Source organism: Toxorhynchites rutilus, chromosome 2 (genome assembly GCF_029784135.1).
Source record: "Toxorhynchites rutilus septentrionalis strain SRP chromosome 2, ASM2978413v1, whole genome shotgun sequence".
Classification (NCBI taxonomy): Eukaryota; Metazoa; Arthropoda; class Insecta; order Diptera; family Culicidae; genus Toxorhynchites; species Toxorhynchites rutilus.
This window is the reverse complement of record NC_073745.1, coordinates 141,935,147-141,959,800: the sequence shown is the minus strand read 5'-3', so window position 1 is coordinate 141,959,800 and position 24,654 is coordinate 141,935,147. Positions and strand designations below refer to the sequence as shown.

Below are 24,654 nucleotides of genomic sequence, written 5' to 3'. Positions count from 1 at the left end.
ATTTTTGTTTTAATTTTTTGTTTTAGTGCAATACACTAAATAATTATCTCTACTGTCAACAAATGGACCGTTTAAAGCTAGCGATTGCAGACGGAACGAACGCAACCGTTCAGAATTGACCAACAGAAGAGGTGTTGTGTTCCATCAGAACAACGCATGGCCATACAATTCCGAGAGTTTGGGATGGGATGTTTTAATGCATCCACCATATAGTTCGGACCTAATAAGAAATTGGGATCAAGTGAAGATTGTAAAAATCTATTGCTATGGTTTTTTGCTAATGATATAGACATTTTGAAGCTACTTTTAGAATGGCAACAAATTTTTCAACAAAACGGTGTATATCTGACCCAATTCGGACATTCCGAAGCATATTGAAAATAGTTTTGAATTTCACCCAAAAATAATGGATTACTTTTTCCCCAACCTAATACTTCGGACTGTCTCTTGTTTGTTGACCGGTTTTGTTTTTTTTGTGTTTGTTTTAACACTAAATCGACTTCCGCAGCTGTTGGGTGACTCGAAACTTAAAAAAAAAAGTTTGTATAGAGAAAAATTTACACAAAATTGCTTCGAACTGGAAAAATCAGGATGTGTCGTCTGTGGAGGCGATCTGGCGTAGTGGTAACATCCATGCCTCTCACGCTAAAGGTCACGAGTTCAATTCTCACTCCCGACATTCTTCCAAAAAATGGAAGTAAAAAGTGACGAACCAGCCAAATGAGTTGAAAACCACTATAATACAGATAATAAAAAAAAGGATGTGCCGGTTTTACCCTGATTTCAAATATTGGTTACGGATAAAAGTAAGTTCAACGTTTTCGGAACGGACAGAAATGTTATTGTGTACGATAGCGAAATGCAGAACTGAAACTGAATACTAGACGACGCGCAACCGTCAAACATGGATCCTCCGGTATGGTTTGGGGTACGAAGTCAGCAACTGATGTTGAAATCTTGCATTCTCATCGATGAAATCAAGGATGTTTCTATTTTATTAAGAAAAACATTAACACGTTGACTGCCACGTCAGTCACCAGTGACCAACAGTATAACATGTGATTATAAAGGTAACTGTTTAAGCACTGATTGCCGATGTACTTATTTCTTAATTGCGGCACCTTCTAAAATCATTTTAACTGAACGCGAATTATTCTCGACCGACTCGAAACACCTGCACAGAATTCTCGAATAGTTTCTTTCGCGAATTTAACTTCTCAAAAATCTTCAGTTCGCTATTCGTCAATCCAAACTTAGTTCACGTCTATTTTGCTACTTTTTGTTTTCTCTAGTGTTCATATTTACAATTGTTGTTTTGTTGTGTCTTATATTCTAGTTGTGGTGAATGCATCGTGTAGGTGAGTATTTATATATTAGGCTGTCAAAAAAATCCTGCGGTATTTTTTTTGAATTTTCATTTGTTCATAAAATTAGTTACAATCATCTGTTTTAAGTCAAATATGCGCCGTTTTGTTCGATGACTTGTTCCCAACGAGATGCCAACTTCATAATACCTCTGTTATAGAAGCTCGCTTCCTTATTGGCAAAAAACTCGGATAGCCAATTTTCACAGGCCTCTTTTGTGGCTAACTTCTGACTACCTAGCTCGTTCGCCATGGACAAAAACAGGTGGTAGTCACTTGGTGCAAGGTCCGGACTATACGGCGGATGCAAAAGAACCTCCCATCCGAGCTCCCGGAGCTTCTGGCGCGTCACCAAAGAAGTGTGTGGCCTGGCGTTGTCCTGATGGAAGACAATGCGGCCTCTGTTTATCAAAGATGGCCTCTTCTTCATGAGTGCTACCTTCAAGCGGTCCAGTTGTTGGCAGTAAAGGTCCGAATTGAGCGTTTGTCCATAGGGAAGCAGCTCATAATAAACTATTCCTTGACAATCCCACCAAACACACATCAGAACACCTTCCTGGCCGTTAATAAGGGCTTGGCCACCGTCTGAGCCGCTTCAGCGGGCTTCGACCACGACCGTTTGCGCTTCACGTTGTCGTAAGTGACCCACTTTTTATCGCCAGTCACCATCCGCTTCAGAAACGGGTCGATTTTGTTGCGATTCAGCAGCGATTCACATGCGTCGATACGGTCAAAGATGTTTTTTTGCGTCAACGTGTGTGGCACCCATACATCGAGCTTCTTCAAATGGTTAATAACGGTTTGATGACTTATCCCCAGCTCTTGGCCGATGCTACGGCTGCTACTATGCCGGTCTTTCTCGGCTAATTCAGCGATTTTGTCGCAATTTTCGACGACAGGCCTTCCGGAGCGTGGCGCATCATCGACGACCTCTACACCAGAACGAAAACGTTGAAACCATCGTTGTGCGGTGGAAATGGAAACTGTATCGGGTCCATAAACTGCACAAATTTTATTGGCAGCTTGAGATGCATTTTTGCCTTTGTCATAGTAGTACTGTAAAATATGTCGGATTTTCTCTTTATTTTGCTCCATATTTGCGACACAATAACTCACGAACGACTTAACCAAACAAAACACTGTCAAGGACTATATTATAGCGCGCAAAAATACAAACTAGAACTACGCGCTTACAACGACACCTCGCGGAAATACCGCAGGACTTTTTTGACAGCCTAATATTTAAAAATTTCATTTATATTACAGGTGAGTATTGAACATATAAGCATTCCATTTCAAACAAAAATACCTTCCACTTCGATACGAAACGATGGCCCTAATACGTTTAAAGATTTCCATAGAGTCGCTATAAAACCGTGGCACTCAACATGTTAAAGCCAGCGCTCAAAATATCCCGAATTTTGTTTTGTTCATTTTGATTCAATTGATTCAAATCTTTGTAAAATATACACTCAATTTACGGAAAACAATCTTTTACCAAATTAAAAACAAAAAAGACAGCTTTCACGATCAATGACGTGTCCAGTTCGCCACATACCAATTGCGCGCACGTTGTCACGGGTTTCCCGCCTACGGTTCTGAAGCGGATCTACATTGAACCACCTGAAAGTCGTTGGAACGTTCGGAGATCTCGGACATGATGAAAATTAGCCTGTGTGCAGCATGCTGGTGTTGTGTTGATTTTCAAGTGCACTAGAGTGACCGCACTGGAAACTGGATATTCACTTCCCATGGGCGCAGCGTAACTGAACCTGCTGCTTGCTGCCTTGCCTTGCAGACACACGCCCTATGCGAAAGCGAAAGTTTTTCCGACGTTTTTTGCCTGATCTCAAGTGCAAGTGCTATGCCTCGGGGCGAGAGGCCGTCTACCGGCTGATGATCTACTGCGCTTGGTTGATTTTGCGAGCAGAAGTCAGTGTCACTTGGGCGAATCGCAGCTCGCATGGCATTGCTTCTAATAGATGGATGATTGCTTTTTTTTATTAGCCAATTTAATCCCTCGTTAAACGCTGTGATCGTCGATTTGTTCGATTCAGTATTAATCGTCTATCGGGAGGTACAGTGTGACTTGTTCGTCTACTTCATGACCCTGACACGGGTGATTTTGTGGTCCACGCGATAATTAAACCGTGCGTAAAACCGCAGCAATAGTAACGTTGGCTTCATGGGAAAGAAAGCTGAATGGAGACCACAAAGCACCTTTGTGCGCCATAACTTTACCCGATTATGACAACTATTAATCGCTCTCTAGTAGAAAAATACTGATTTAATCAAATGTGCGGTTCTAATTGAAAGGAACATAGGTACACGCAAATGAGCGTTCGAGGTACGAGATGGCGGATTTGAGAACGTGTGAAGCGAGGTTCTATTCAACGCTAAGGTGTCGTATTATCGCTACTCTGTTCTACTGCAAAGCTTTGCCCAAATTATACGGTTATCGTGTCGTGTTTTGACCAATAGAACACAATTTCGAAGCGACACAGAAAAAAAAACGAAACGAGACTGATTTCGATTCGTTGGGCTAGGGTAGCGGTCCGCCTAGGCTGATCGGAGGGGGTCGCAAGGACGGTCACGATGGAACATGCTGTAACTGAAAGTGAAAGGTGATCGACAAGTACTATCAGCCAGTAGTGAATCTGACGGCTGAATGGAATGGGCGGTGCCTGGGACAGGAAACTTCAGGTCGAACGTAAATTATGTGTATAATGTTTTGTTCAAGATGCAATGACTAATGGTGTGTGGAGTAAATAATATTTTGAGAGAATGCATTTTTTTGATATTTTGTACATATATACTCCGTAACCCAAATCAGCTCACCGCTTTCAATTTGCTGAGAACCGCATCTCTGCAGCTTGAATATTGTGCAGTTGACCATTTTCGTCAATGAGGTCAGGGTACATAATGACTGTGACTCCAATGCATCGCATGCATTTCAGGTGGTTCGAAGTAATAAATTCTCCCCACTATATTATTACTGCCCACTGGCCAGTTTCGATTTTGCTTCTTCGATAACTAATATGCAATTCTCTGACTCCTTCGGATCTCTGAGACCGAGATGGGACAAGTGTTGTTGTGTCCGGGGCATAAACCGAGCGTTGTGAAATTGCTCTCACTTTTGTTTTCTCGTCGCAAGATATTCCACAAAAGAGCTTCATAACGTACATGATTGACGACCGAAGCGACAGTGCAATCATGAAATACCATATCTTCAGTAATGAGTTGTTTACCATTGGTCGACCTTCATGGTTCGCGAGTGATGAGAGTGAAAGTTTTTCGTAAGTCCGAAGGATTTAATTACAACAATATGTTAAATTCACTTGACATCGTCAAATCGTGAGGAGCTTGAATCCAAACCGAAGACTCTTCGCAGTTGGAAACTTGTTGGCTGGCTGACCTTGATCACCGGCAGAGACCAGTTTGAGGCAGTCTGACTTCAAAGGTAGAACGCAAACGTTCTGATGCTGCTGGGTGAGTTGCAAAATGTACGCTGAAGGATAACCAATGCGTCACAGCGACATGAACCCGCCCGAGCATTAGCATGGGGATAGATGGCGACCAGTTGGAAAACGGTGACCGTTTGCAATCCGACTGTGCCTTTCATTTAGTTTTAAATGGCAGCCACACAGTCGTGCACCAACAAATCTGTCTGTACTTACAAGAAACCGGTTCGCCTGTGTCGGCCTCCCCACGGAGATTAATATCTGGGGCTAATTAGCTTGCGCCTATCGGATGGTACTGGAGGAACGATAACAAGTGGCAATCACTATGATACAGTTGCTCATAATTTTGAGGTTTCCTAGCAAATCCATATTCAATATAGTTAGACGAACAATTCTGCGAAATGTCTTGCATCGTTAAATCGAAACAACTTCACAAACAGGAACCTGACAGGATATTTAACTTAATCACAGATAGATGCAGGAAAAAAAAAACTTACCCGGTCTGGTGATGCGGCCCACATTGAAGCGATGTGTGTAGTTGACCTTGAAGTAATTCTCGACGATGGCACGCTCTGATTTCCCTTCGCCGTGTATTGGCGAGAACAGGTATTCTGGATCAATTTCGTATTTGATCTGTTGATAGCTGTTAGGATGATAGGCAAAAAAGACGAAGGTTTGAAAACGGGACTGTTTACAACACGCGGAATATGATTATAGTTATTAATGATGAATTTATCCATTCAAACGATTCGACAGGATGAGGATATATGAATTGAAACACAAGGATATGCGAATTGCGACTCATTTTCTATGAATTTGAAACCGATTCGTTGGATAATAGATGAGAGATACGGAAGAAATAGATTAATAGAAAATAAAGTCTCACAGTACACTTCATTCTAAAGTAGTGCTCCAAATGATCTGAATTGAACTAACATCTGCATCGTTAGTAACCTTCTTTAGGTGGTTACGTAGTTTCAGTTTACATTTTCTGGAACAACACCTTACGAAATAAGCCTGGGTGTGCGTGTATTTGGAGAAAAAATCCCGATCATACAAGCAAATTTGTTACATTATCAAGCCTGAGTGGCCATTTGATTCCACAATCTCTTCATTTCTCCAGAATGTTGAATATCATTACTGAATTTTTCTCTCATGCAGAGCTATGGAATTTTATGGATTCTGATTTAGTTTGACGAAATCCTCTGTTGTCACGCGACTTCTCTGCTGTTGTGGTAACTTATATAATTTGTTCAAAGATAACTGACTTTAGAGTTCTTGAATGTGTGTAACAATGCGGTTTGCAGGTAGTTTTGCTTCTACATTATCGAATTTTTGTTGTTGTTGGGCCATTGACAGTCCGATTTATCGTTCTTAACTACATATTGGATACCAATTCAAGGGGGTTCAAAAGCATTGTCTACTCAGAATCCGCACAAAGATATTTAATTGCACTTTCATAAAGGAATATAAAATTATTTCTTTTTATTCCTGATATAACAACGCACTTTCCGTGTGATACTCGTAATCAAACGTTACACACCTGTTATATATATACCTCTTCGGCGAGTTTGTCCCAAACCACACAGGTGGAAATACCTTTCCAAATCATGGACCTTCGAGCAAATCTATCAATGAAAGCGAACCTAAATCTACCGGGGATATCGTATCGTGCCGTTACTAGGTCATTTTTGGACCAAGAACGAAATCCTGTTCGCCGGTTGATTTTCAAATAGAGTGTGTAACTCTTCTTTCGCTTTTCGTCTGGAATAACTTCCGCACGAAGTTATTCGAAACTTTTACCACCGAAAGAGGAATACTTAATGAACAAACTGCTGTCAAAAAAGTGCCGCTGCAAAGTATACAACACGTACGGATTCTATGAGGAAAACGTTTTAGTAAATATGTCAGTGTATAAAACTTGATCTTCCTCAAGGAAGTATTCTAGTCTAGATATTTGAAAAAAAATCTATTTTTTTCCTTCATATTTCTGTAGTTTCGGCATTCAAGAATATACCCTAGAAAGGACTTATCGAAAATTCTATTATTTACCGAGCTAGAGCCATTTTAGTGATGCGGTATCTAATTTGGTATGGCCAAAACAATGGACTTTAAACGCGCTTTCCTCGAAACTAGTTTTTTCAAACTGGCGTACACAATGGGCCTGATTCTCGAATACACTTCACGGTGGAAACAAAATAAACGGCACGCCTTTGAACTACGTTTTACGAGTTAGTGAAGTGTCGAAGATAATAATGAGTTTTCAGGCAGAATGAGCACTTTTCAAATAAAAATCAATAATGAAAATTAACTTCTTCGTATCAAACTGGTATTCAATGTGAGTGGAAAACTTTGTTGTCTTCACGTGATATAATAATCTCATATAAAAATTTCATCTGAAGATAATTTGATATTATAATGATAAGTTTAGTGGGAAACTAATCTCGTATCCAGATGTCGACACCGTACCGTTGTCATCGCAGATACGTGCGAAGTGTATTCGAGAATCAGGCCCAATATCTCAAGTTCTACTGAACCGATCCATGTCGTATTTATATGGATACAATCTGCAGGCGTTACTCTATCGCACGAACCTCTAAAAAATTTTACTATTTTTAAAAAAATCGGAAAACGTAAGAAGAAACGTTTTGAACCGCATTTTGTTTTTCAAACGGCCGCCATTTTGTCAAAAAATATGTTTTTGAATTGTTCGAGGTTCATGCGATAGCGGCATCTTTACTGATTCAGAATTTGTTCGATTTTTTTGTTTCAGATAACCAGAAGGGCTGGAATCGTGTACGCCATGGCACAATTTTTTTTGAACCCTCTCACTTCATCAGCTCTTAGCTGTACTAGTTATGAATATTTTTTCTTCGACCAAATTTTGTTTTATTGTCAATAGATAGATGAACAAATAATGATATAATGGATAGTTGAAATATTCTTTGTTTTATTTTTACGAAATTCGAAATAACATCCGAAATTCGTGTATCTACACTAGAATACCACCATAAGAAAATGAGCAGTGATTTCAGATTTCAACGGAATTATGCTTTGAGATAGAAATTCAGTGTGATCAGTTCTGTAAACTATAAGCATTGAATGAAAAATATTGACCCAAGGAAAGAAGTAAAGTTAATGTTCGCAAACAATGATGACACGTCAAGGACTCATGAACAGTGCTGCAATCCATCACAGTCAATGTCACAAAAACCCCGACCATAGTCATCTACTCAATACTCAATACTGAAACCTTACTATCATAGTAGGACATGTTAAGAAGAACTTCAATGATATCTCTGGAAACTCGTGCTTTTCAAAACATAAATGCAGTTTCGTGCCATTCAATATACTGTTTTTCGAATTAATCCGCCAAATTGTTTTACAAAAAAAGTGTTTTTCAATGTTTTGAAATTAAAACAGACTGAAAAACAGAACATTTTTGTTGATGCGGGTACTAAGAGCATATATTGGGGGAATACGGACAGGTTTGTAATATACGAAGCGTACAAATTTATCGTTCGCGAGAGGAATAATTTTGCTCTCTCTCGTCATTTGTTTGTCCAGCAACTGATATAGAACAAACAGAGAAATCGAACGAAAAAAGAATTGAATACTCTTTCCATCACTTTCCATCATACTCCATCGTTCATCGAATTTTTTAGACATAGGACTATGTCTTTGATTTCTATATAGGGGGGTCACTCTACGAAACATGTAACGATTTATTGAGAGTTTTCAAACGCATATTACTCAAAATGGTTATTGCGACATATGTTGTGTTATATACCATTAGACAAGAAATTTATTTGTTATCCAGAATTTTTTTGCTTGAAACATGAACAGTGAATATAGTAAAAAAAAGTTGTCAATTTGACGATTTAAATGGGGATGATTTCTTTCGATTGCACTATCCACTCGCTTCCTCCCCGACGCAACGAGCAATCTTTTTGCCTAAATTCGGGCGTTAGCTCATAATGTGAGTTGATGCGTAAAATGAATTATTCTCCATTTACCGATAATAGGCATTAATTTTATATTATATTGTATGTTTTCCAATCAATTTATGCTCAATTCATGTTTTTATCGTGTAGGTCTCACTACTAACAATTTGTGTAATTGTGGTCCAGGATGTCATAATATCGAATATGTTGTTTGGTTATGTGAAAATGCTTTAAATTAATTTAAATGACTGCTGATTTAGAAGATCGGAAGAGTATACCCACGTAAATCAGATTATGATAGCTTGAGTAGTCGCGATCTTACAGGGCTATAATAATTACTTTATAGCCCTGTAAGATCGCGACTACAATGTTCCGGACAACGTGGTTACGAAGGAGATAATGCTATTTTTATCTATAATATATTTTTGTAGTTATGGATTGATTTGACTCAGGCTTATATTTATGTACGTCTTAACTATTTAGACTTGTGTTTAAAAATGATACATGATGACTCTTTGTCTTCCTCTGCATGATTGAATAAACAGATAAAAAGGGTGGTGTGGGTTCTGGCTGCACTGCATTAGCCTTTTTCGATCTTATCTATGGGGCTGGTGCTAGCGGGCGCACTTTAGCCCAGTTCTCCTTTCTCTCAGCTCTCACTTCGCGAGCCGATCAGCCAGTATACCCGACCCTCCGGCTGCTTGAAGTGGTCTAGTTAGTAGTTTTTCGACCCGCATTAAGGGAACACCAAAAATAAAGTGTAGTGCATGTGAAATTCTGCCCTGCTGATTATTGCTGCCCGGTTGCTGTTGCTGTTTTGATGAATCAAAAGAGAAAAAATACAGATTTTGAACAATGAAAAACTCAATTTATATGCAATTACTACACACAAACACAGTTCTATGTCAAGATCCCGTCCGTGCCCCTAGGCTCAGACCCATCAACTTTTTAAATTTAAATTTTCCACTCACAAATGAATTTACTTTCTCGTTAGGTATGTACGCTTCTCTGTTACCTCACTAACTGAAATATATCCATCAGTAAATTGAATTTTATTATTAAACCACTCAAAATGCTTAATATCGACGACCGACAAAATTACATCTGCACGCGGAATCATGTATGCTTTTCAGTTTTTGTTTACCATATCAACTTTTGATCAGTATTTATTGTCTTAGTGTGGTTTAAAATAACATGTGGAACGGGTTCTCATTAACAGAAATTTTAAAGTCGATAAGAACGAGATACACACTACAACATGGCGCAACTTGGTCAAAACCCCCCAAAATGGATTATTTGAACTGATTGAGGACTAGAGATGACCTACGAATTAGAAACCTATTGTAGGGCGCCTTCCAGGCGCACAGTCTAGTTATTTAATAGCCATACCTTGTAATCCATGTGAAATTGACGTTAATTTTATAAAGGAGTGATAGTTTTTCCATCTGGTTCTATAGTTATGAAAAACTTGAATTTTAGTTTTTTTATTGTTTCGCGCCTCAACTCAACAATAAAATTCAAATAGCCAGTCTTTTAAATGAAGATAGATATTATATCCAACACTACATACTTCAATTCAACCCATTTCTTACATATCTCTGGAAACTCAGAAAAAAATTAGTGATTCTATAGTGTATTGTTCTACTTTTGTAAATAATTAACCTCCACGAGACTAGAATATACGGTTCCACCATAAATTGAGCAAACGTTTTGCATAAAACATAACCAACTTGAAAATTTTTCGATGGGGTTCCTGCTGCTGTGCGATCCGCGAACGAACCTTGCCAATTGCAAATGTGGCTTCAAATATTTAAAAAAAATTGACACAAAATAACTCTCATGGAACGCGCTGCAATCAAAGTGATTCTGGCTGGTTCAGTGAAAAATATTGAGGAAGCAAAGCTGAAAAAATGTGTGTTACTCGTTCTCAATAGATATCAATAAATAAACAAAGATTCTGTGACTGTGTGGCATGTTACATAATCTTTTTGAAAGAGGATTCCATCTATTTCGAAAATTTTCGGGAAAACATCAGTCAACAATTCATTTGTGGGTTTGACGCTTGCATTTCGCGACACTCAGCATCCTAAAAAAAATGTAGCAGTGTCTGTGGCACGGACGGAACTTGAAGTAAGACTTTGAGGATAATGAGTTAAATTTGCGGATTTGGGATCAGTTTCAAAAACGCAATACAAAAGTTTGATTTAATGTTAATGTATGTAACTGTTTGTTTGCCACTCATAACAACTCCTCTTCGATATTTTAGGAAATAATTTCAAAAGAAATCTCTTTTAATTTAACATAGTTTGACGTATAGTGGTGCGTGTGAGACTCACCGAAATGACTGCCCGGATTTCAAGAATTAATGCCAAATTACCCAATTATCACGGTGTTTTGATTGCAAAATCAGAAATAAATGATTCTGAAGTACTTCATTGCACTATTGACTGTTCATTTGTGTTGATGGCAGATAGCTAAACCAGGCCTTTTTGAATAGAATCACGTGCGAATAGTTGTGAAGCAGCGGTATTGTCAGATTTCTTCTGCATCTATTGACAAACTATGTTAATTCATATAGATGTGTCGTGGTATAAGGTGTTCGTGAAGGCTTTAAAATGCCGCGTGGCACATACTTGTCGGAATAGGAAAAAGGGAAGATTTTAGCTTACCGCGAATGTGATTTGGGTATACGTCAAATTGCGCGCCGTTTGAACAGATCTCATCATGTTATTATCACTTTTTTGATTAATTGATTTTTTTTGATTGGATATGGCAAGGACAAAAAAGATGGACCCAGAAAAAGCTGTCTGGACGAGTTCAACGAAGAATAGTTAAACCCATACGCAACTCACTGAAGAGTTTGGACCAGATTAAGGCAGAACTATCGCTTGACGTTTCGCGAATAACAATCTACAGAATATTGAAAGGCTGTTCATATATTCAACGACAAAAGTTGAAGCAAGCACCACGCCTTTTGAACCGCCAAAAGAAAGCCCGGCTCAAATACGCACGTGACAATATTAGTAGAGATTGGAGTAAAATATGTAGTCGCTTATCTTTCCAATTAAGTAATTTGTTAAGCCGGTCTACTCTTTCAGATCATTTTCTCTGATGAGAAGAAATTCAACTTGGATTTACTATGTGTAAATCGAGAACGGTTAGTTCTAGGATAAAACGTTATAAAGGGTGTGTCACATCAAATTGCATCACGGAAAAAAAGCTGTAGAAATTCGCCCAGTAGACCGATCCTTTTGAAAATTTTAGACAGTAAAATAAAAACTATTAAACAACTTTTGTCATTTTCTGTTTATTCATACTTCGAGCCCAAGCCCGTATGCTCGCACCTTCCTCTTTACCCCGTCCATAAGGTTCTGTACAACGTCAGGTTGTAGTTTTTTTTTAACAGAAATCCATTTTCTCTTGAAGTCCGCCTCCGATTTGACAATTTTTGGGTTCTTCCGGAGGGCCTGCTTCATAATCGCCCAATATTTCTCTATTGGGCGAAGCTCCGGCGCGTTGGGCGGGTTCATTTCCTTTGGCACGAAGGTGACCCCGTTGGCTTCGTACCACTCCAACACGTCCTTTGAATAATAACACGAAGCGAGATCCGGCCAGAAGATGGTCGGGCCCTCGTGCTGCTTCAATAGTGGTAGTAAGCGCTTCTGTAGGCACTCCTTAAGGTAAACCTGCCTGTTTACCGTGCCGGTCATCACGAAGGGGGCGCTCCGCTTTCCGCAAGAGCAGATCGCTTGCCACACCATGTACTTTTTGGCAAACTTGGATAGTTTCTGCTTGCGAATCTCCTCTGGAACGCTGAATTTGTCCTCTGCGGAGAAGAACAACAGGCTCGGCAGCTGACGAAAGTCCGCTTTGACGTAGGTTTCGTCATCCATTACCAGGCAATGCGGCTTCGTCAGCATTTCGGTGTACAGCTTCCGGGCTCGCGTCTTCCCCACCATGTTTTGCCTTTCGTCGCGGTTAGGAGCCTTCTGTACCTTGTATGTACCCAGGCCCTCCCGCTGCTTGGTCCGCTGGACGAATGAACTTGACAAATTCAGCTTATTGGCGACATCCCGGACCGAACTTCTCGGATCACGTCTAAACTTCTTAACTACGCGCTTGTGATCTTTTTCACTAACGGAGCATCCATTTTTGCCGTTCTTCACCTTCCGGTCGATGGTTAGGTTCTCGAAGTATCGTTTTAGTACTCTGCTGACCGTGGATTGGACGATTCCCAGCATCTTACCGATGTCCCGATGTGACAACTCCGGATTCTCGAAATGAGTGCACAGGATTAATTCACGACGCTCTTTTTCGTTCGACGACATTTTTCCAAATTTAAGAAAAATTGACAGTTTTTTTTGCATGCTACAATCATGATATCTGTTTTCCCCTTTTATTTCTCAGCTACTTATCATATTACAATACAGACTTATTTCGTGAAGAATCACATCAAATCTGTTTACACTGAAGTCACTTTTGACGCGGTTGATGCGTGACGCGTAAAAAAACTCGTAATTTCCTAAAACTGCGTAAGAAGCGACTTCAGTGTAAAGTTTTTCATGTAGAAAAGAATTTAGATTTAACTTTTTTGTATATTTTAGGCAGAGATCGAAATGCTCGTCGATTTGAGACGAAAAACATCCGTTTTCACCCACGGGGAAAAATAGCTGAGAATATAGGAGGCGAGAGAATGTTATACGCTCACTTCGATTCTCGCGAGAAATTCAATGCCGATTTTTATTTTTCGTCCAGTTATGACTGCCGAAAAATGTTTTCGTTTTCAGTGACTCCTTGATGCCGATAATGATTTTTCACTTCTTCAGTACAGCTGAAAACATTGCATGAAAACACGCGGCAATATTGGGTTTCATCGTGAAGTGAACATAAGATGGATTAATATTTGTACAATTCAGACGCTGTCCAAATGCAGATCGTTTGGACGCTGTCCTAACAGACTAACGTTGGTGAAGTCAGCTTTGATTTTTCGCTCCATATTTTCAGTACCAAATGAGAGACGAAAAAGCATTCTCGTTGAACTTCCGAGATAGAGATTTTCCACATCTCTTTCTCTCTGAAAAAGAATTTTCGGTGAAAAGGAAGAGACGAAAATATTAACAATACACGGTTCATCGAAAACTAGATTGATTGACTGAATATTTATCGCGCAGCCGAGCGAGAATTTCGATCTCTGATTTTAGGTAATGAAAGAGTTTTCTAATAAAAATATTTCAAAAATATCTGAGTGGATGATTTGAGCTATCAACATTTTTAATAATAAATTCATTTTTCAAGTAAGATTTTTAACGGTATATATAAAATGTTATTTTTAGTAAATTAGTAAATTTTTAGTAAATTAGTAAATTTTTGATAAATTTTAAATGGCACTAACGTTTCTAGACGTTATGTTATGCCAAATAACACGCCTTGAATGCATTCTAAGTGGCAAGTTCTAGCATACGCGTGCGAGTCGGAGGAAATTTCTTTGACGAAAAATCGTCCCGACCAGAACGGGAATCGAACCCGAACCCCCAGCATAATAGGTTTGACGCTAACCACTCGGTCACGGGAGCACTATTTACCATTTTACGTACAATGTTTTAAATAAATCGAAAATAATCGTGTCAAAATCGGATGTTTTTGGATGATTTGACGTGAAATTACTCTATATCAAATGCACACCGCAAAATTCTGACGGTGCAATGGTGAATCGTGGATCACTTGTTCAGTCGGTTATGTGCCGATCGTCTTTTGTGATCGTGCAACGGAACTTCATGATATTTTATAAAAAGATTTCTAATGTGCATGTAATTATGCATGTTAAAATGTCAATATCAGATTTACAGAAACCAATATGCTTGCTTTCATAATCCCATCTGGCACCCATTTACAATCGAGCATTCATTTTTCAAACGGAGATCTTATCGTTCGGCTTTGTCTGTCAGAGCAAGAACTATGGGGCCAAATCGGGTGAAAACGGCGAATGAACTAGAACACAGATGCAATTTCGAGTCAAAAATTTACGCTCGATCGTGTAAAAAACCCAACCTTGTTCATTGGGATATTTGGGTTGAATTCGGTCGATTCTGACTATCAAATGATTTGCAAACTTAGAGATAATATTTTTAGGTAACCGATTGGTAGTTGTTTGATATAGTTTGAGTTACGGAATTTAATTTACACTCTATGTAATAATGTATCGCCTTTTACGGGGCTCCTGCAGTCGCGTGATTACGTGATTATATCAGTTTTAATCTCATGACACCTTGATCAAAGTGTTCCGGGACTCTCCGCCGTATGGCGTTCTCAGTCATTTGTTATTAGTCATGGTTTTTCTCCGTTAGGTTGTCCCATCATTATAGTCTTGGTATTTACACAAATTACACTGTCTATTCGGTGCGGATTTTTTCCTCTACCTGGACAATCAATCTTGATTTTGCAAGTACTAGCTCAAGATTTGGAGGTGACGAAGGGATGCCTGCAGCTGTGAGCGCTCGTTTTGAGATCAAAGAGAAGGGTTATATTTTTAAGAGATAGAAAGATCTTCAAAAAATAGCAAGGGTTAGGCAAGGCGAAGAGCTCTATTTATTTTCACTTGAGTTTTATCAAGATTTTAATATTACTTACTAAGGAATCGATCGTGAGTTCAATCCAAGGACCCTTCGTTGATTGATCCTCAAACTGACCTTTTCTAAGTTAAAGAATAATGAGCTCGATAGTTCAAAGCCTCACCATAATAGCAAAGATGGGTATCAATCTGATAGGTTTAAGGAAATTTATAAAAAAATTGTTTTTTTTTTATTTTGGCCAAACCAGTAATCGAGCCTTTTTCGCACATTTTCGTATGAAGTGCTGATTATCGAGAGCGTGACCCATCGATGAAAACAAATGATACTCAGGGAGAGCCAAGCCAAGTCAAATCGGAGTTTATTAGTTTATAGCACAAAAAATCAATGATGTTCGTAAATCGAAGTTCTTAGTTCCACAAAATTAAAATCGTGGCTGTGGCTTGTAAATTTTGTGTTTTTATACACCTGGTATCTAGAAAATTGTTGAGTTAGTACATCATATGCCCTCGTAATAATTAAAGCTAATCAGAATGACGCAAGTACTGTGCTGAGAAGGTAAAGTTCTGTTAGGTAATATAAAAGTAGTAGTAGGAGGAGACAAAGGAAAACAAGAAGAACAGAACGAAGATGAAGAGGGAAAAGAAGGAAAGTTGTACTCTACTCAGTTAATGATTCATTTTCATGTGTGATTCACAAATGAGGGGCTTAGAATGAAAGGGGTGTAAGTGATTTGATCGATTTCTCTACATCGACTCTCTCTTTTGGTCATAACTTAGCTGCAAATACATTCCGTACTGTATTTGGCAATGTGGAAGATAGGTCAGAACCTCATCTATCGGACTCTATAGCAAACTTAAATTGGAACGTTTTTGTAGTTGAGTTATACTAAAGAAAAAGTTTATGAAGAGAAATCGATCAAGTCACTTACACCCCTTGCATTCTAAGCCCCTCAAATATAACATACCCAGTCATACACAGGAACGTCAGCAGCACTGGCACGATTAGGAAGTAGCCCGGGTGGCGCCCGATGAAGGAACCAAGCTTGAAAAAGGATCGATTCAGGGCGCTGTCCACACATGAAATCCCACAAGTCATCTGTGAAAAAAAAATAAAATAAAATATTGTTAACAGAGATTAATTATTTCACCGTCCACGAAAGTCCCATTAGGTAACTTTCCTGGTTCGTTTGAGACGTTTTTGTCTTTCTTTCTCACTCTCCCCCGCTCTTAATCAACACTTTTCACTACTTAGGCATAAATCGCATTTACGGCCGTGGCGTGGTTTGCCTAAGATGCTTAACTCCATAAATTTTCCCTGTTACTTCCAGTTTTGCAGCAGTGGAGGAAGACAAAACGAGCGAACAGCCGATACAATGATGCTTTGATCGTCTCAAGTTCATATCGAATGAAGCTGAAATGAAAACGAAAGTTTCCACTGCTTGATGGGTGGGTGGCGGACTCGTAATGGGATGTAAACAAACGACCCAGTCTAATGCCCCGGCGCAATGTAGCGTAAGTATGGGATGGGGAGCTTGAATACAACAGAGTAAGCGGAAGGTAATCATCTGAGTTCAGGCTTGATCAGTAAGGTTCAAGCCTGTGTGGAAAACATACCCGTGCTGTTTCAAGGAGACGGTTCTTTGACCATACCGTAAAACATGTGTTTCCGTCGTATGAATCGAGTAGAAATAATAAAATGCGGCAAGCATAGTCGAATGCCAATTTCCCACAGTATCCGCCATTTCTTCAGGGGGAGGTGGGAGTTTGGGAAATGCTGGGAGGCGTGGTGTAGGGAAATGTATTACTCGGAATCGGCAAGCATCATTTGTGCAGCTCTTCTGCACGCTTTTGCCTGGTTAATTCGGTAAATTATTAGCAGAATAAATTGTTTTGCCGGAGAAAGTTTTACGATGAGAGCTGGATTGATTAACTACGCCGCTATAAAATGGTTTCTATGCGTTTGGAACTATAGAAACCATTCGGGCTTTAACCGCGATCAGAAATCAAGTTGAGCCGAGGAGAATTGCAAATAGGAATCGTCAGTCAAACTTGAAATGGTAGGTGAGAGCGAAATTGTGTTTTTATTTTATGTATGAATGAAGATGAAAGTCTTCGGGAGATTATTTTGAATATTTTGTTTTGTTTTATTGAGTTGATTAAAAAGTCAACTGAATCTTATATCATCATGTCAATGTGTTTGTGATGCTATTGAGGGATTTCGTACCAACTTCTCTGTTGGATTAATAGCCCCCACTCAGAATTAACACTTGGTGTGTGTTTTGAAAAATTAACTAATTAATCACATCACGTGTTCCAACGAGTCTCTCTCGTGACGAACTTTTGAGCCAACAGGAATATAATGAGTGAGAATATGACACAAGCCGGACACAGTGAACAGATAATTCAATCGGAAATACATTTACTAAATATATACTTAATACTCAACTACCAGCTAATGTTTAAAATAAAACACTCAGAAATCAAACCTTTCAACTTTTCCAATCAATTCTATTCATTCAATCTTGTTTTAGTTGTTTTAGATTTGAATTTGCACTACACAATTTCACTTATATCCTTTAAGTTTTTTGACACTTTCTATTAGAAGAGAAATTTTTTATCCTCTGTGATCACTTCATGATAGCACCATATTTTTCCAGCGATTTATCTCAAAAGGACCGTTAATATAACAGGATAATATTTTTGAATCACTATCACATACTGAAATAAAGGCAAGATTCTAACACTTGAAGGATCCACACGTAACTGGTTTCTTTTGCTGCGCACTGCTTAAGATCTAAACGGATCAAAATCATGCCGGCGAATGCCGATTGGACAAAGCGAAGATTGCACTCATTTTACCACACCATTATTATATTTCGCTCATCTTTTGATTGATTGGTGAATGGATTAATGGTACATATAATTAAATAATTTGAGGAAACATTATCCACTATAAATATGTTCGGTTCATTGGTTTCGACCAGAAGTTTTATTATTTCTCGCGTATATTGTGCATATTGTACTTGATTGTTTTCTGAGTCTGCAATGAAGGTGTTGGCTATTAATCAGTTTGTAATTACCCATTAAATTGATATGAATTTTCATTAAATCACTAAAAAATCATGTTTGCATCTCTATTTTTTTATCCAATGGTAATATCTTCTTCTTCTTCAATGGCACTAACGTTCCTAGAGGAACTTCGCCGTCTCAACGTAGTGTTACTTGCGTCATTTTTATTAGTACTTAGTTGAGATTTCTATGCCAAAGAACACGCCTTGAATGCATTCTGAGTGGCAAGTTCTAGAATACGCGTTATCACAGTGCAAGTCGGAGGAAATTTCTTTGACGAAAAATTCCCCCGACCAGAACGGGAATCGAACACCCGGCATGTTAGTTATGACGCTAACCACTCGGCCAAGGGAGCACGATAGTAATATAATCGGAATATTTATTTTATTGGATCCTGGTTTGGGATTTTGACATTGTGTTCAAACTTATAAAGAGATCATCGACATCATCGCTTTTAGCTCTGTGACTTACGTGTGTCGATTCACCACGACCATCATCAATCCAAGTGCAACCAACGTACAGGTAAAAAAAACAATAATAACACAGAAGGCAAACGCCTATTTTCCACTGAGTGATCCGCCAATTCGATCTTGTCTGCTCTCTCAAGTGCCGTAGCTATTCCTCTTTCGGATGCAATGTCAGATAGGTCTCTGGAACGAATTGGATTCGGGAAGGCCGTTGCTACCTTGCCTTCGCTGCCGCCCTATGGCGCAATTCGATTAATTCGTGGTAGTCTCTTATTGGCTGCTAATCCTCTGTGCACAAACGTCGCATTTGTGATGTATGGAGCAGCAGGCAGATCCGATTGGGCACATCCGAGCAAATTGCTTTTTATTCATACTTTTACTTCCATCAATTAGGGGCCGTTCACTTTGTGATGGCGCACGAGCGCCGATGAGCTCTAACGTATTCCTTCAGGGCGTTTCTATAAGGCGCCACACATTTTGGCGAAAAATTTCAGTTGTGAAGTTATTGGTGGCCATTGTTGAAAATTGTGATCTTGTTATCCTATTCAGTTTGTATGCATATGATGCAATCAATAAAACCAGCTCCCCAATAATTTACATAACTTGCACTCAATTTGCTCGACTCAGCTATTGAGTCACGAGCACACACAATTGGACCAGTGTGATTGTTAAATTTTAGCGGTGTTATGTTTTGTTTGATTTCCGCCCAATTGAGCACCACTTTTTTGAGGATATGTCGTGGTATACAATAGTGCTCATCAATTGAAAACAAAAAACTTTTGTCAGTTTATTGTCATTTTACGCGAGGAATGAGGATGTAATTATGAGCAATTTATCTCGTTCTTGTTGCTGCATCGCTATGTGGGGTTTGAATGGATCAAGCAAATCCGGAAAGTGTCTCACACCTGGCGATATACTCTGCGTTTGATGGGTTCAACAATCGACAGTGAAGGCTAGCCGTTTATGTTTATGGGTCTTCTGTTTCAATACAATCTGTTTGATTTATGGTATTTAGTTCGGTTGTGCTCCAATTTGAACCGCAATAGTCTCGGACATATCGTTGATGGTTTCTGTTAGTTAAATTACTCGGAGATTATTCATGGATACCATCTGAATGTGTATGTCATTCTGTTTTTGTATTCGGTTCTCTCTAATTCATATTATACGTTTAACCGTTTGTAAGGCTCAAGTTGATTGATGTTTACTCGTTCCTAATATCGAGCAAACTAATTTTAAATGAATAGGTTTATCTCGTCTGAAGGTTAGCAATAAACAGAAATCATGTTATGTGCTCGTATCTATGTGCCAGGCAAGATACTTTTGGAGCGAAGTTTCAGCTCGTAAATATAACATCGCAGCGAGTGCATCCTGTTTCGTTCAGGATAGATTTCTTTCAGTTCCTGAAATCCGATTTGATATTTTTCAACATGATCTATTTCTATTTTCCCCGTGTTGTTGCGTCAATTGATAATCTCTCATGTTTCCTTCCTTGGATACGCCATAGAATTTACATAAAATTTGTCCTCTTCGTAGAGGACAGAGTTAGTGTTTTTTTATTTTTTCCTAATATCCGGTATCTGGCTGGCAATCGGTCGATTGGTTCGTGAGTTACAGCATTGAGAGTGAAGCAACTTTTGTAATTTGAAAAAAAAATCAATCAATGAAAACGATGGCAAAATTGCATGAAATAGGCTTCGAATTGCTTCCGCATCCACCGTACGCTCCAGATCTGGCCCCAGCGAAAATTTTCTGTTCGCAGACCTGAAGAGAATGCTCGCTGGCAAGAAATTTAAGACCGATGATGACTGAATTTCCGAAACTGAGGCCTTTTGAGGAAAATCGAATGAGTACTATAAAAATGGTATCGAAAAGCTGCAAGATCGCTATAATCGCTTTATCGCCCTCGAAGGCAATGGTATTGAATGATAAAGTTGAATTTTGCAAAAAAATAATTGTTTTACTCTGTTACGTTATAAACTTTTCAGCCAAACTGTTACACACTGCGTTTCATAACTATAAAACCGCTTCATTTTTCTGAGTTTCCAGAGATATGTAAGAAGTTGGTTGAATTGAAGTATATAGTGTAGAATACGAGGGTCACTATTTATATTTCGGGAATAGGAACAAAAACAAATAGTTAAGCTGCGAATATATTTTTATTGTTTTTCAAAGTACTCGCCACGATGATCGATACACTTTTGCATGCGCTTAAACCAATTTTCAAAGCATTTATTCCAATCGACACGAGCCTTTTTTTTTTTGAGCGATTGTCAAATTATGTGGGATCCAACGTGAACATAATTTTCGCACAACTAAGTGTTCATGTAAAATCGCATATATGCTGGTGGAACTAATGCTTAGGGATGCCTCAATCTCACAATAGGTTACATGACGATCTTGCTTAATCATTTCGTGCACAGCATCGATGTTTTCTGGCACTACAGTCGATTTTGGACGACCTTCACGAAACTCGTTGGACAGCGAACTACGACCACGATTGAATTCACTATACCAGCGATTCACAGTGGTTTTTGATGGAGCTTCATCGCCAAAAGTCAAATTAAGTTGATTGACGCACTCTTGTTGTGATAATCCACGTCGAAAGTCGTAAAAAATCATCGCACGAAAATGTTCACGATTCAGTTCCATTTTTTTGCCGAGACCAAACTTTCAACTAAATATAAAATAAACAAATAGCGTCCGTATGACAAAATGTTCTGAGTACGTATATCGTCAAAAATGTCAAACTTTACGACGGAACCGTCAGATGGACTCACATGACATCAGTGTTGCCAATTCCCGAAATATAAATAGTGACCCTCGTAGAATAACTATCTTCATTTGCAAGACTGGCCATTTGAACTTTTGTTGTGTTCAGGCGCGAAACATTTAAAAAACTAAAATTCCAGTGTTTCATAACTAGAGAACCAGATGGAAAAACTCTCACTCCTTTACAATATTAACGTCAATTTCAAATAAATTACAATAAGTTTTTAGTTCGTAGGTTGTTTTTAGTTCTCAATCAGTTCAAATAACCCATTCGGGGTGGTTTCGAACAAGCTGCGCCATTTTTGTAGAGTGTATCTCGTTCTACGCAGAGGATACTGATCGTTTAAGCTCTTCAAATCATTCATACTGTTTGTAAGCTGCATATACTATTCGTACGATCACTCCTCATTATTTTCTTTTTTGGTTAAGAAGCTAACCAGTCCAGAATCTGAAGCCCCTATCCATTAAATCATGTCATAAGCTTCCGGATTTTATGAATTGATGCCAAAACACCCAATTATCACATTGTTTTTGATGCAAAAATAGAAGTAGGGTAAATGATCTTGGTTTGTCCAATTTGGGGTGTTTTTACGCAACTAGTAAATGCAAATCGATTTTTCTTCATGAAAATCACACATAATCGATACGAGTTTGGGTTTGTTGAAAAGCCCCAAGTCTCTAGTTGCTAATACTACCATAAGGTGTTGAAATTATTCAAATTTTTATGTTTTTTAACGATTTTCCTTAAAGAAGAATTATGATCATGGTTTGCCCAAAAAAATGATCATGGTTTGTCCGGTTTTAGAAATCTCCATTTTTGAATGAAAACATTCGAATTCACAATTAGATGCTGCATTTATCATTGCTTGAGTTTACTGTCATCATATTGATTCATTCAAAATTTAGGCTTTCTTCAGAATATTGCCTTTTCTTGGGCATTTTAGAAGTGTTCACCTCAACACAATCAACACAGAAAAACCATACTTCTGCTATGCGCGAAGCACACCATAAACAAACATAAAGGGTGTGTCACATCAAATTGCATCACGGAAAAAACGCTGTAGAAATTCGCCCAGTAGACCGATCCTTTTGAAAATTTTAGACAGTAAAATAAAAACTATTAAACAACTTTTGGCATTTTCTTTTTATTCATACTTCGAGCCCAAGCCCGTATGTTCGCACCTTCCTCTTTACCCCGTTCATAAGGTTCTGTACAACGTCAGGTTGTAGTTTTTTTTGAACAGAAATCCATTTTCTCTTGAAGTCCGCCTCCGATTTGACAACTTTTGGGTTCTTCCGGAGGGCCTGCTTCATAATCGCCCAATATTTCTCTATTGGGCGAAGCTCCGGCGCGTTGGGCGGGTTCATTTCCTTTGGCACGAAGGTGACCCCGTTGGCTTCGTACCACTCCAACACGTCCTTTGAATAGTGGCACGAAGCGAGATCCGACCAGAAGATGATCGGGCCCTCGTGCTGCTTCAATAGTGGTAGTAAGCGCTTCTGTAGGCACTCCTTAAGGTAAACCTGCCCGTTTACCGTGCCGGTCATCACGAAGGGGGGCGCTCCGCTTTCCGCAAGAGCAGATCGCTTGCCACACCATGTACTTTTTGGCAAACTTGGATAGTTTCTGCTTGCGAATCTCCTCCGGGAACGCTGAATTTGTCCTCTGCGGAGAAGAACAACAGGCCCGGCAGCTGACGAAAGTCCGCTTTGACGTAGGTTTCTTCGTCCATTACCAGGCAATGCGGCTTCGTCAGCATTTCGGTGTACAGCTTCCAGGCTCGCGTCTTGCCCACCATGTTTTGCCTTTCGTCGCGGTTAGGAGCCTTCTGAACCTTGTATGTACGCAGGCCCTCCCGCTGCTTGGTCCGCTGGACGAATGAACTTGACAAATTCAGCTTATTGGCGACATCCCGGACCGAACTTCTCGGATCACGTCTAAACTGCTTAACTACGCGCTTGTGATCTTTTTCACTGACGGAGCATCCATTTTTGCCGTTCTTCACCTTCCGGTCGATGGTTAGGTTCTCGAAGTATCGTTTTAGTACTCTGTTGACCGTGGATAGGACGATTCCCAGCATCTTACCGATGTCCCGATGTGACAACTCCGGATTCTCGAAATGAGTGCACAGGATTAATTCACAACGCTCTTTTTCGTTCGACGACATTTTACCAAATTTACGAAAAATTGACAGTGAAGCATGGCCAACGTGATCTATACACTCTTCGCTGATTATAAGCGAAAGCTGAAGATATAATTCCTAAAAATTAAATTTCTACAGCGTTTTTTCCGTGATGCAATTTGATGTGACACACCCTTTAAACAAACTGCAGCGCGCCAAGCGGTTGTCATAGAAATCATGTGGACAAAACAACATTATTGAATTGGACAACTCATGATCAGAATTGAGTTCATCAAAATGCGTTAATTTAATGGTTTAGCTATGTAAATCCGATACAAATGGTGAGCAAGCATGATGTTTACAATATTTATAAGTGTTGTAATCCAGAAAAGGTCTGAATACGTGCCAAATAATCATCTGGTGATCGATTAAAAGTTAGCTCGAATGAGGGGCGCATTGACACAAATAGAAGGTGTATTTTATAATCCTTTAAAACATGTGATTTCGTAAAAATATACTATCAAACTACTATAAATCATGTAAAAGGCAATTTCATTTATATGTTTCGAAACATTCGAAGGCCTTATTTGACACGGGAGCGCTGAATTAGAGCATTCAAAAAAGTGGCCATGATCATATTTTCGATTGGACAAACCAAGATCATTTAATCTAAATGAATCTGAAGTACTCAATTGCACTTCTGACTGTGCATTCGTGTTGATGAAAAGCTATCTGAATCAGTCCTTTTTGAAAATATTTTCCTCAAACCATCAAACTGCCGTCTACAAAGTTACGAGTCGAAAAATTACATGACCCGTTTCGTAAGTCCTTCCAGTATGAAGAAATTCTATTCAAATTGAATTTCTTTTTATCAGAGAAGATATCTTGA

The 24,654-nt window shown here is 39.0% G+C and overlaps 1 protein-coding gene across 1 annotated transcript in view; it reads right to left on the bottom strand.

Annotated features, from left to right (window-relative positions):
- The window catches only part of LOC129771792 (patched domain-containing protein 3), a 227,333-nt gene that overhangs the window by 105,798 nt on the left and 96,881 nt on the right, over positions 1-24,654 (bottom strand). Inside the window, exons 2-3 of the mRNA XM_055775826.1 lie at positions 16,303-16,433; positions 5,323-5,468 (exon numbers count right to left, since the gene is read on the bottom strand). Coding sequence (XP_055631801.1) covers positions 5,323-5,468; positions 16,303-16,433 — 277 coding nt within the window. The remainder of the gene's footprint in view (positions 1-5,322; positions 5,469-16,302; positions 16,434-24,654) is intronic.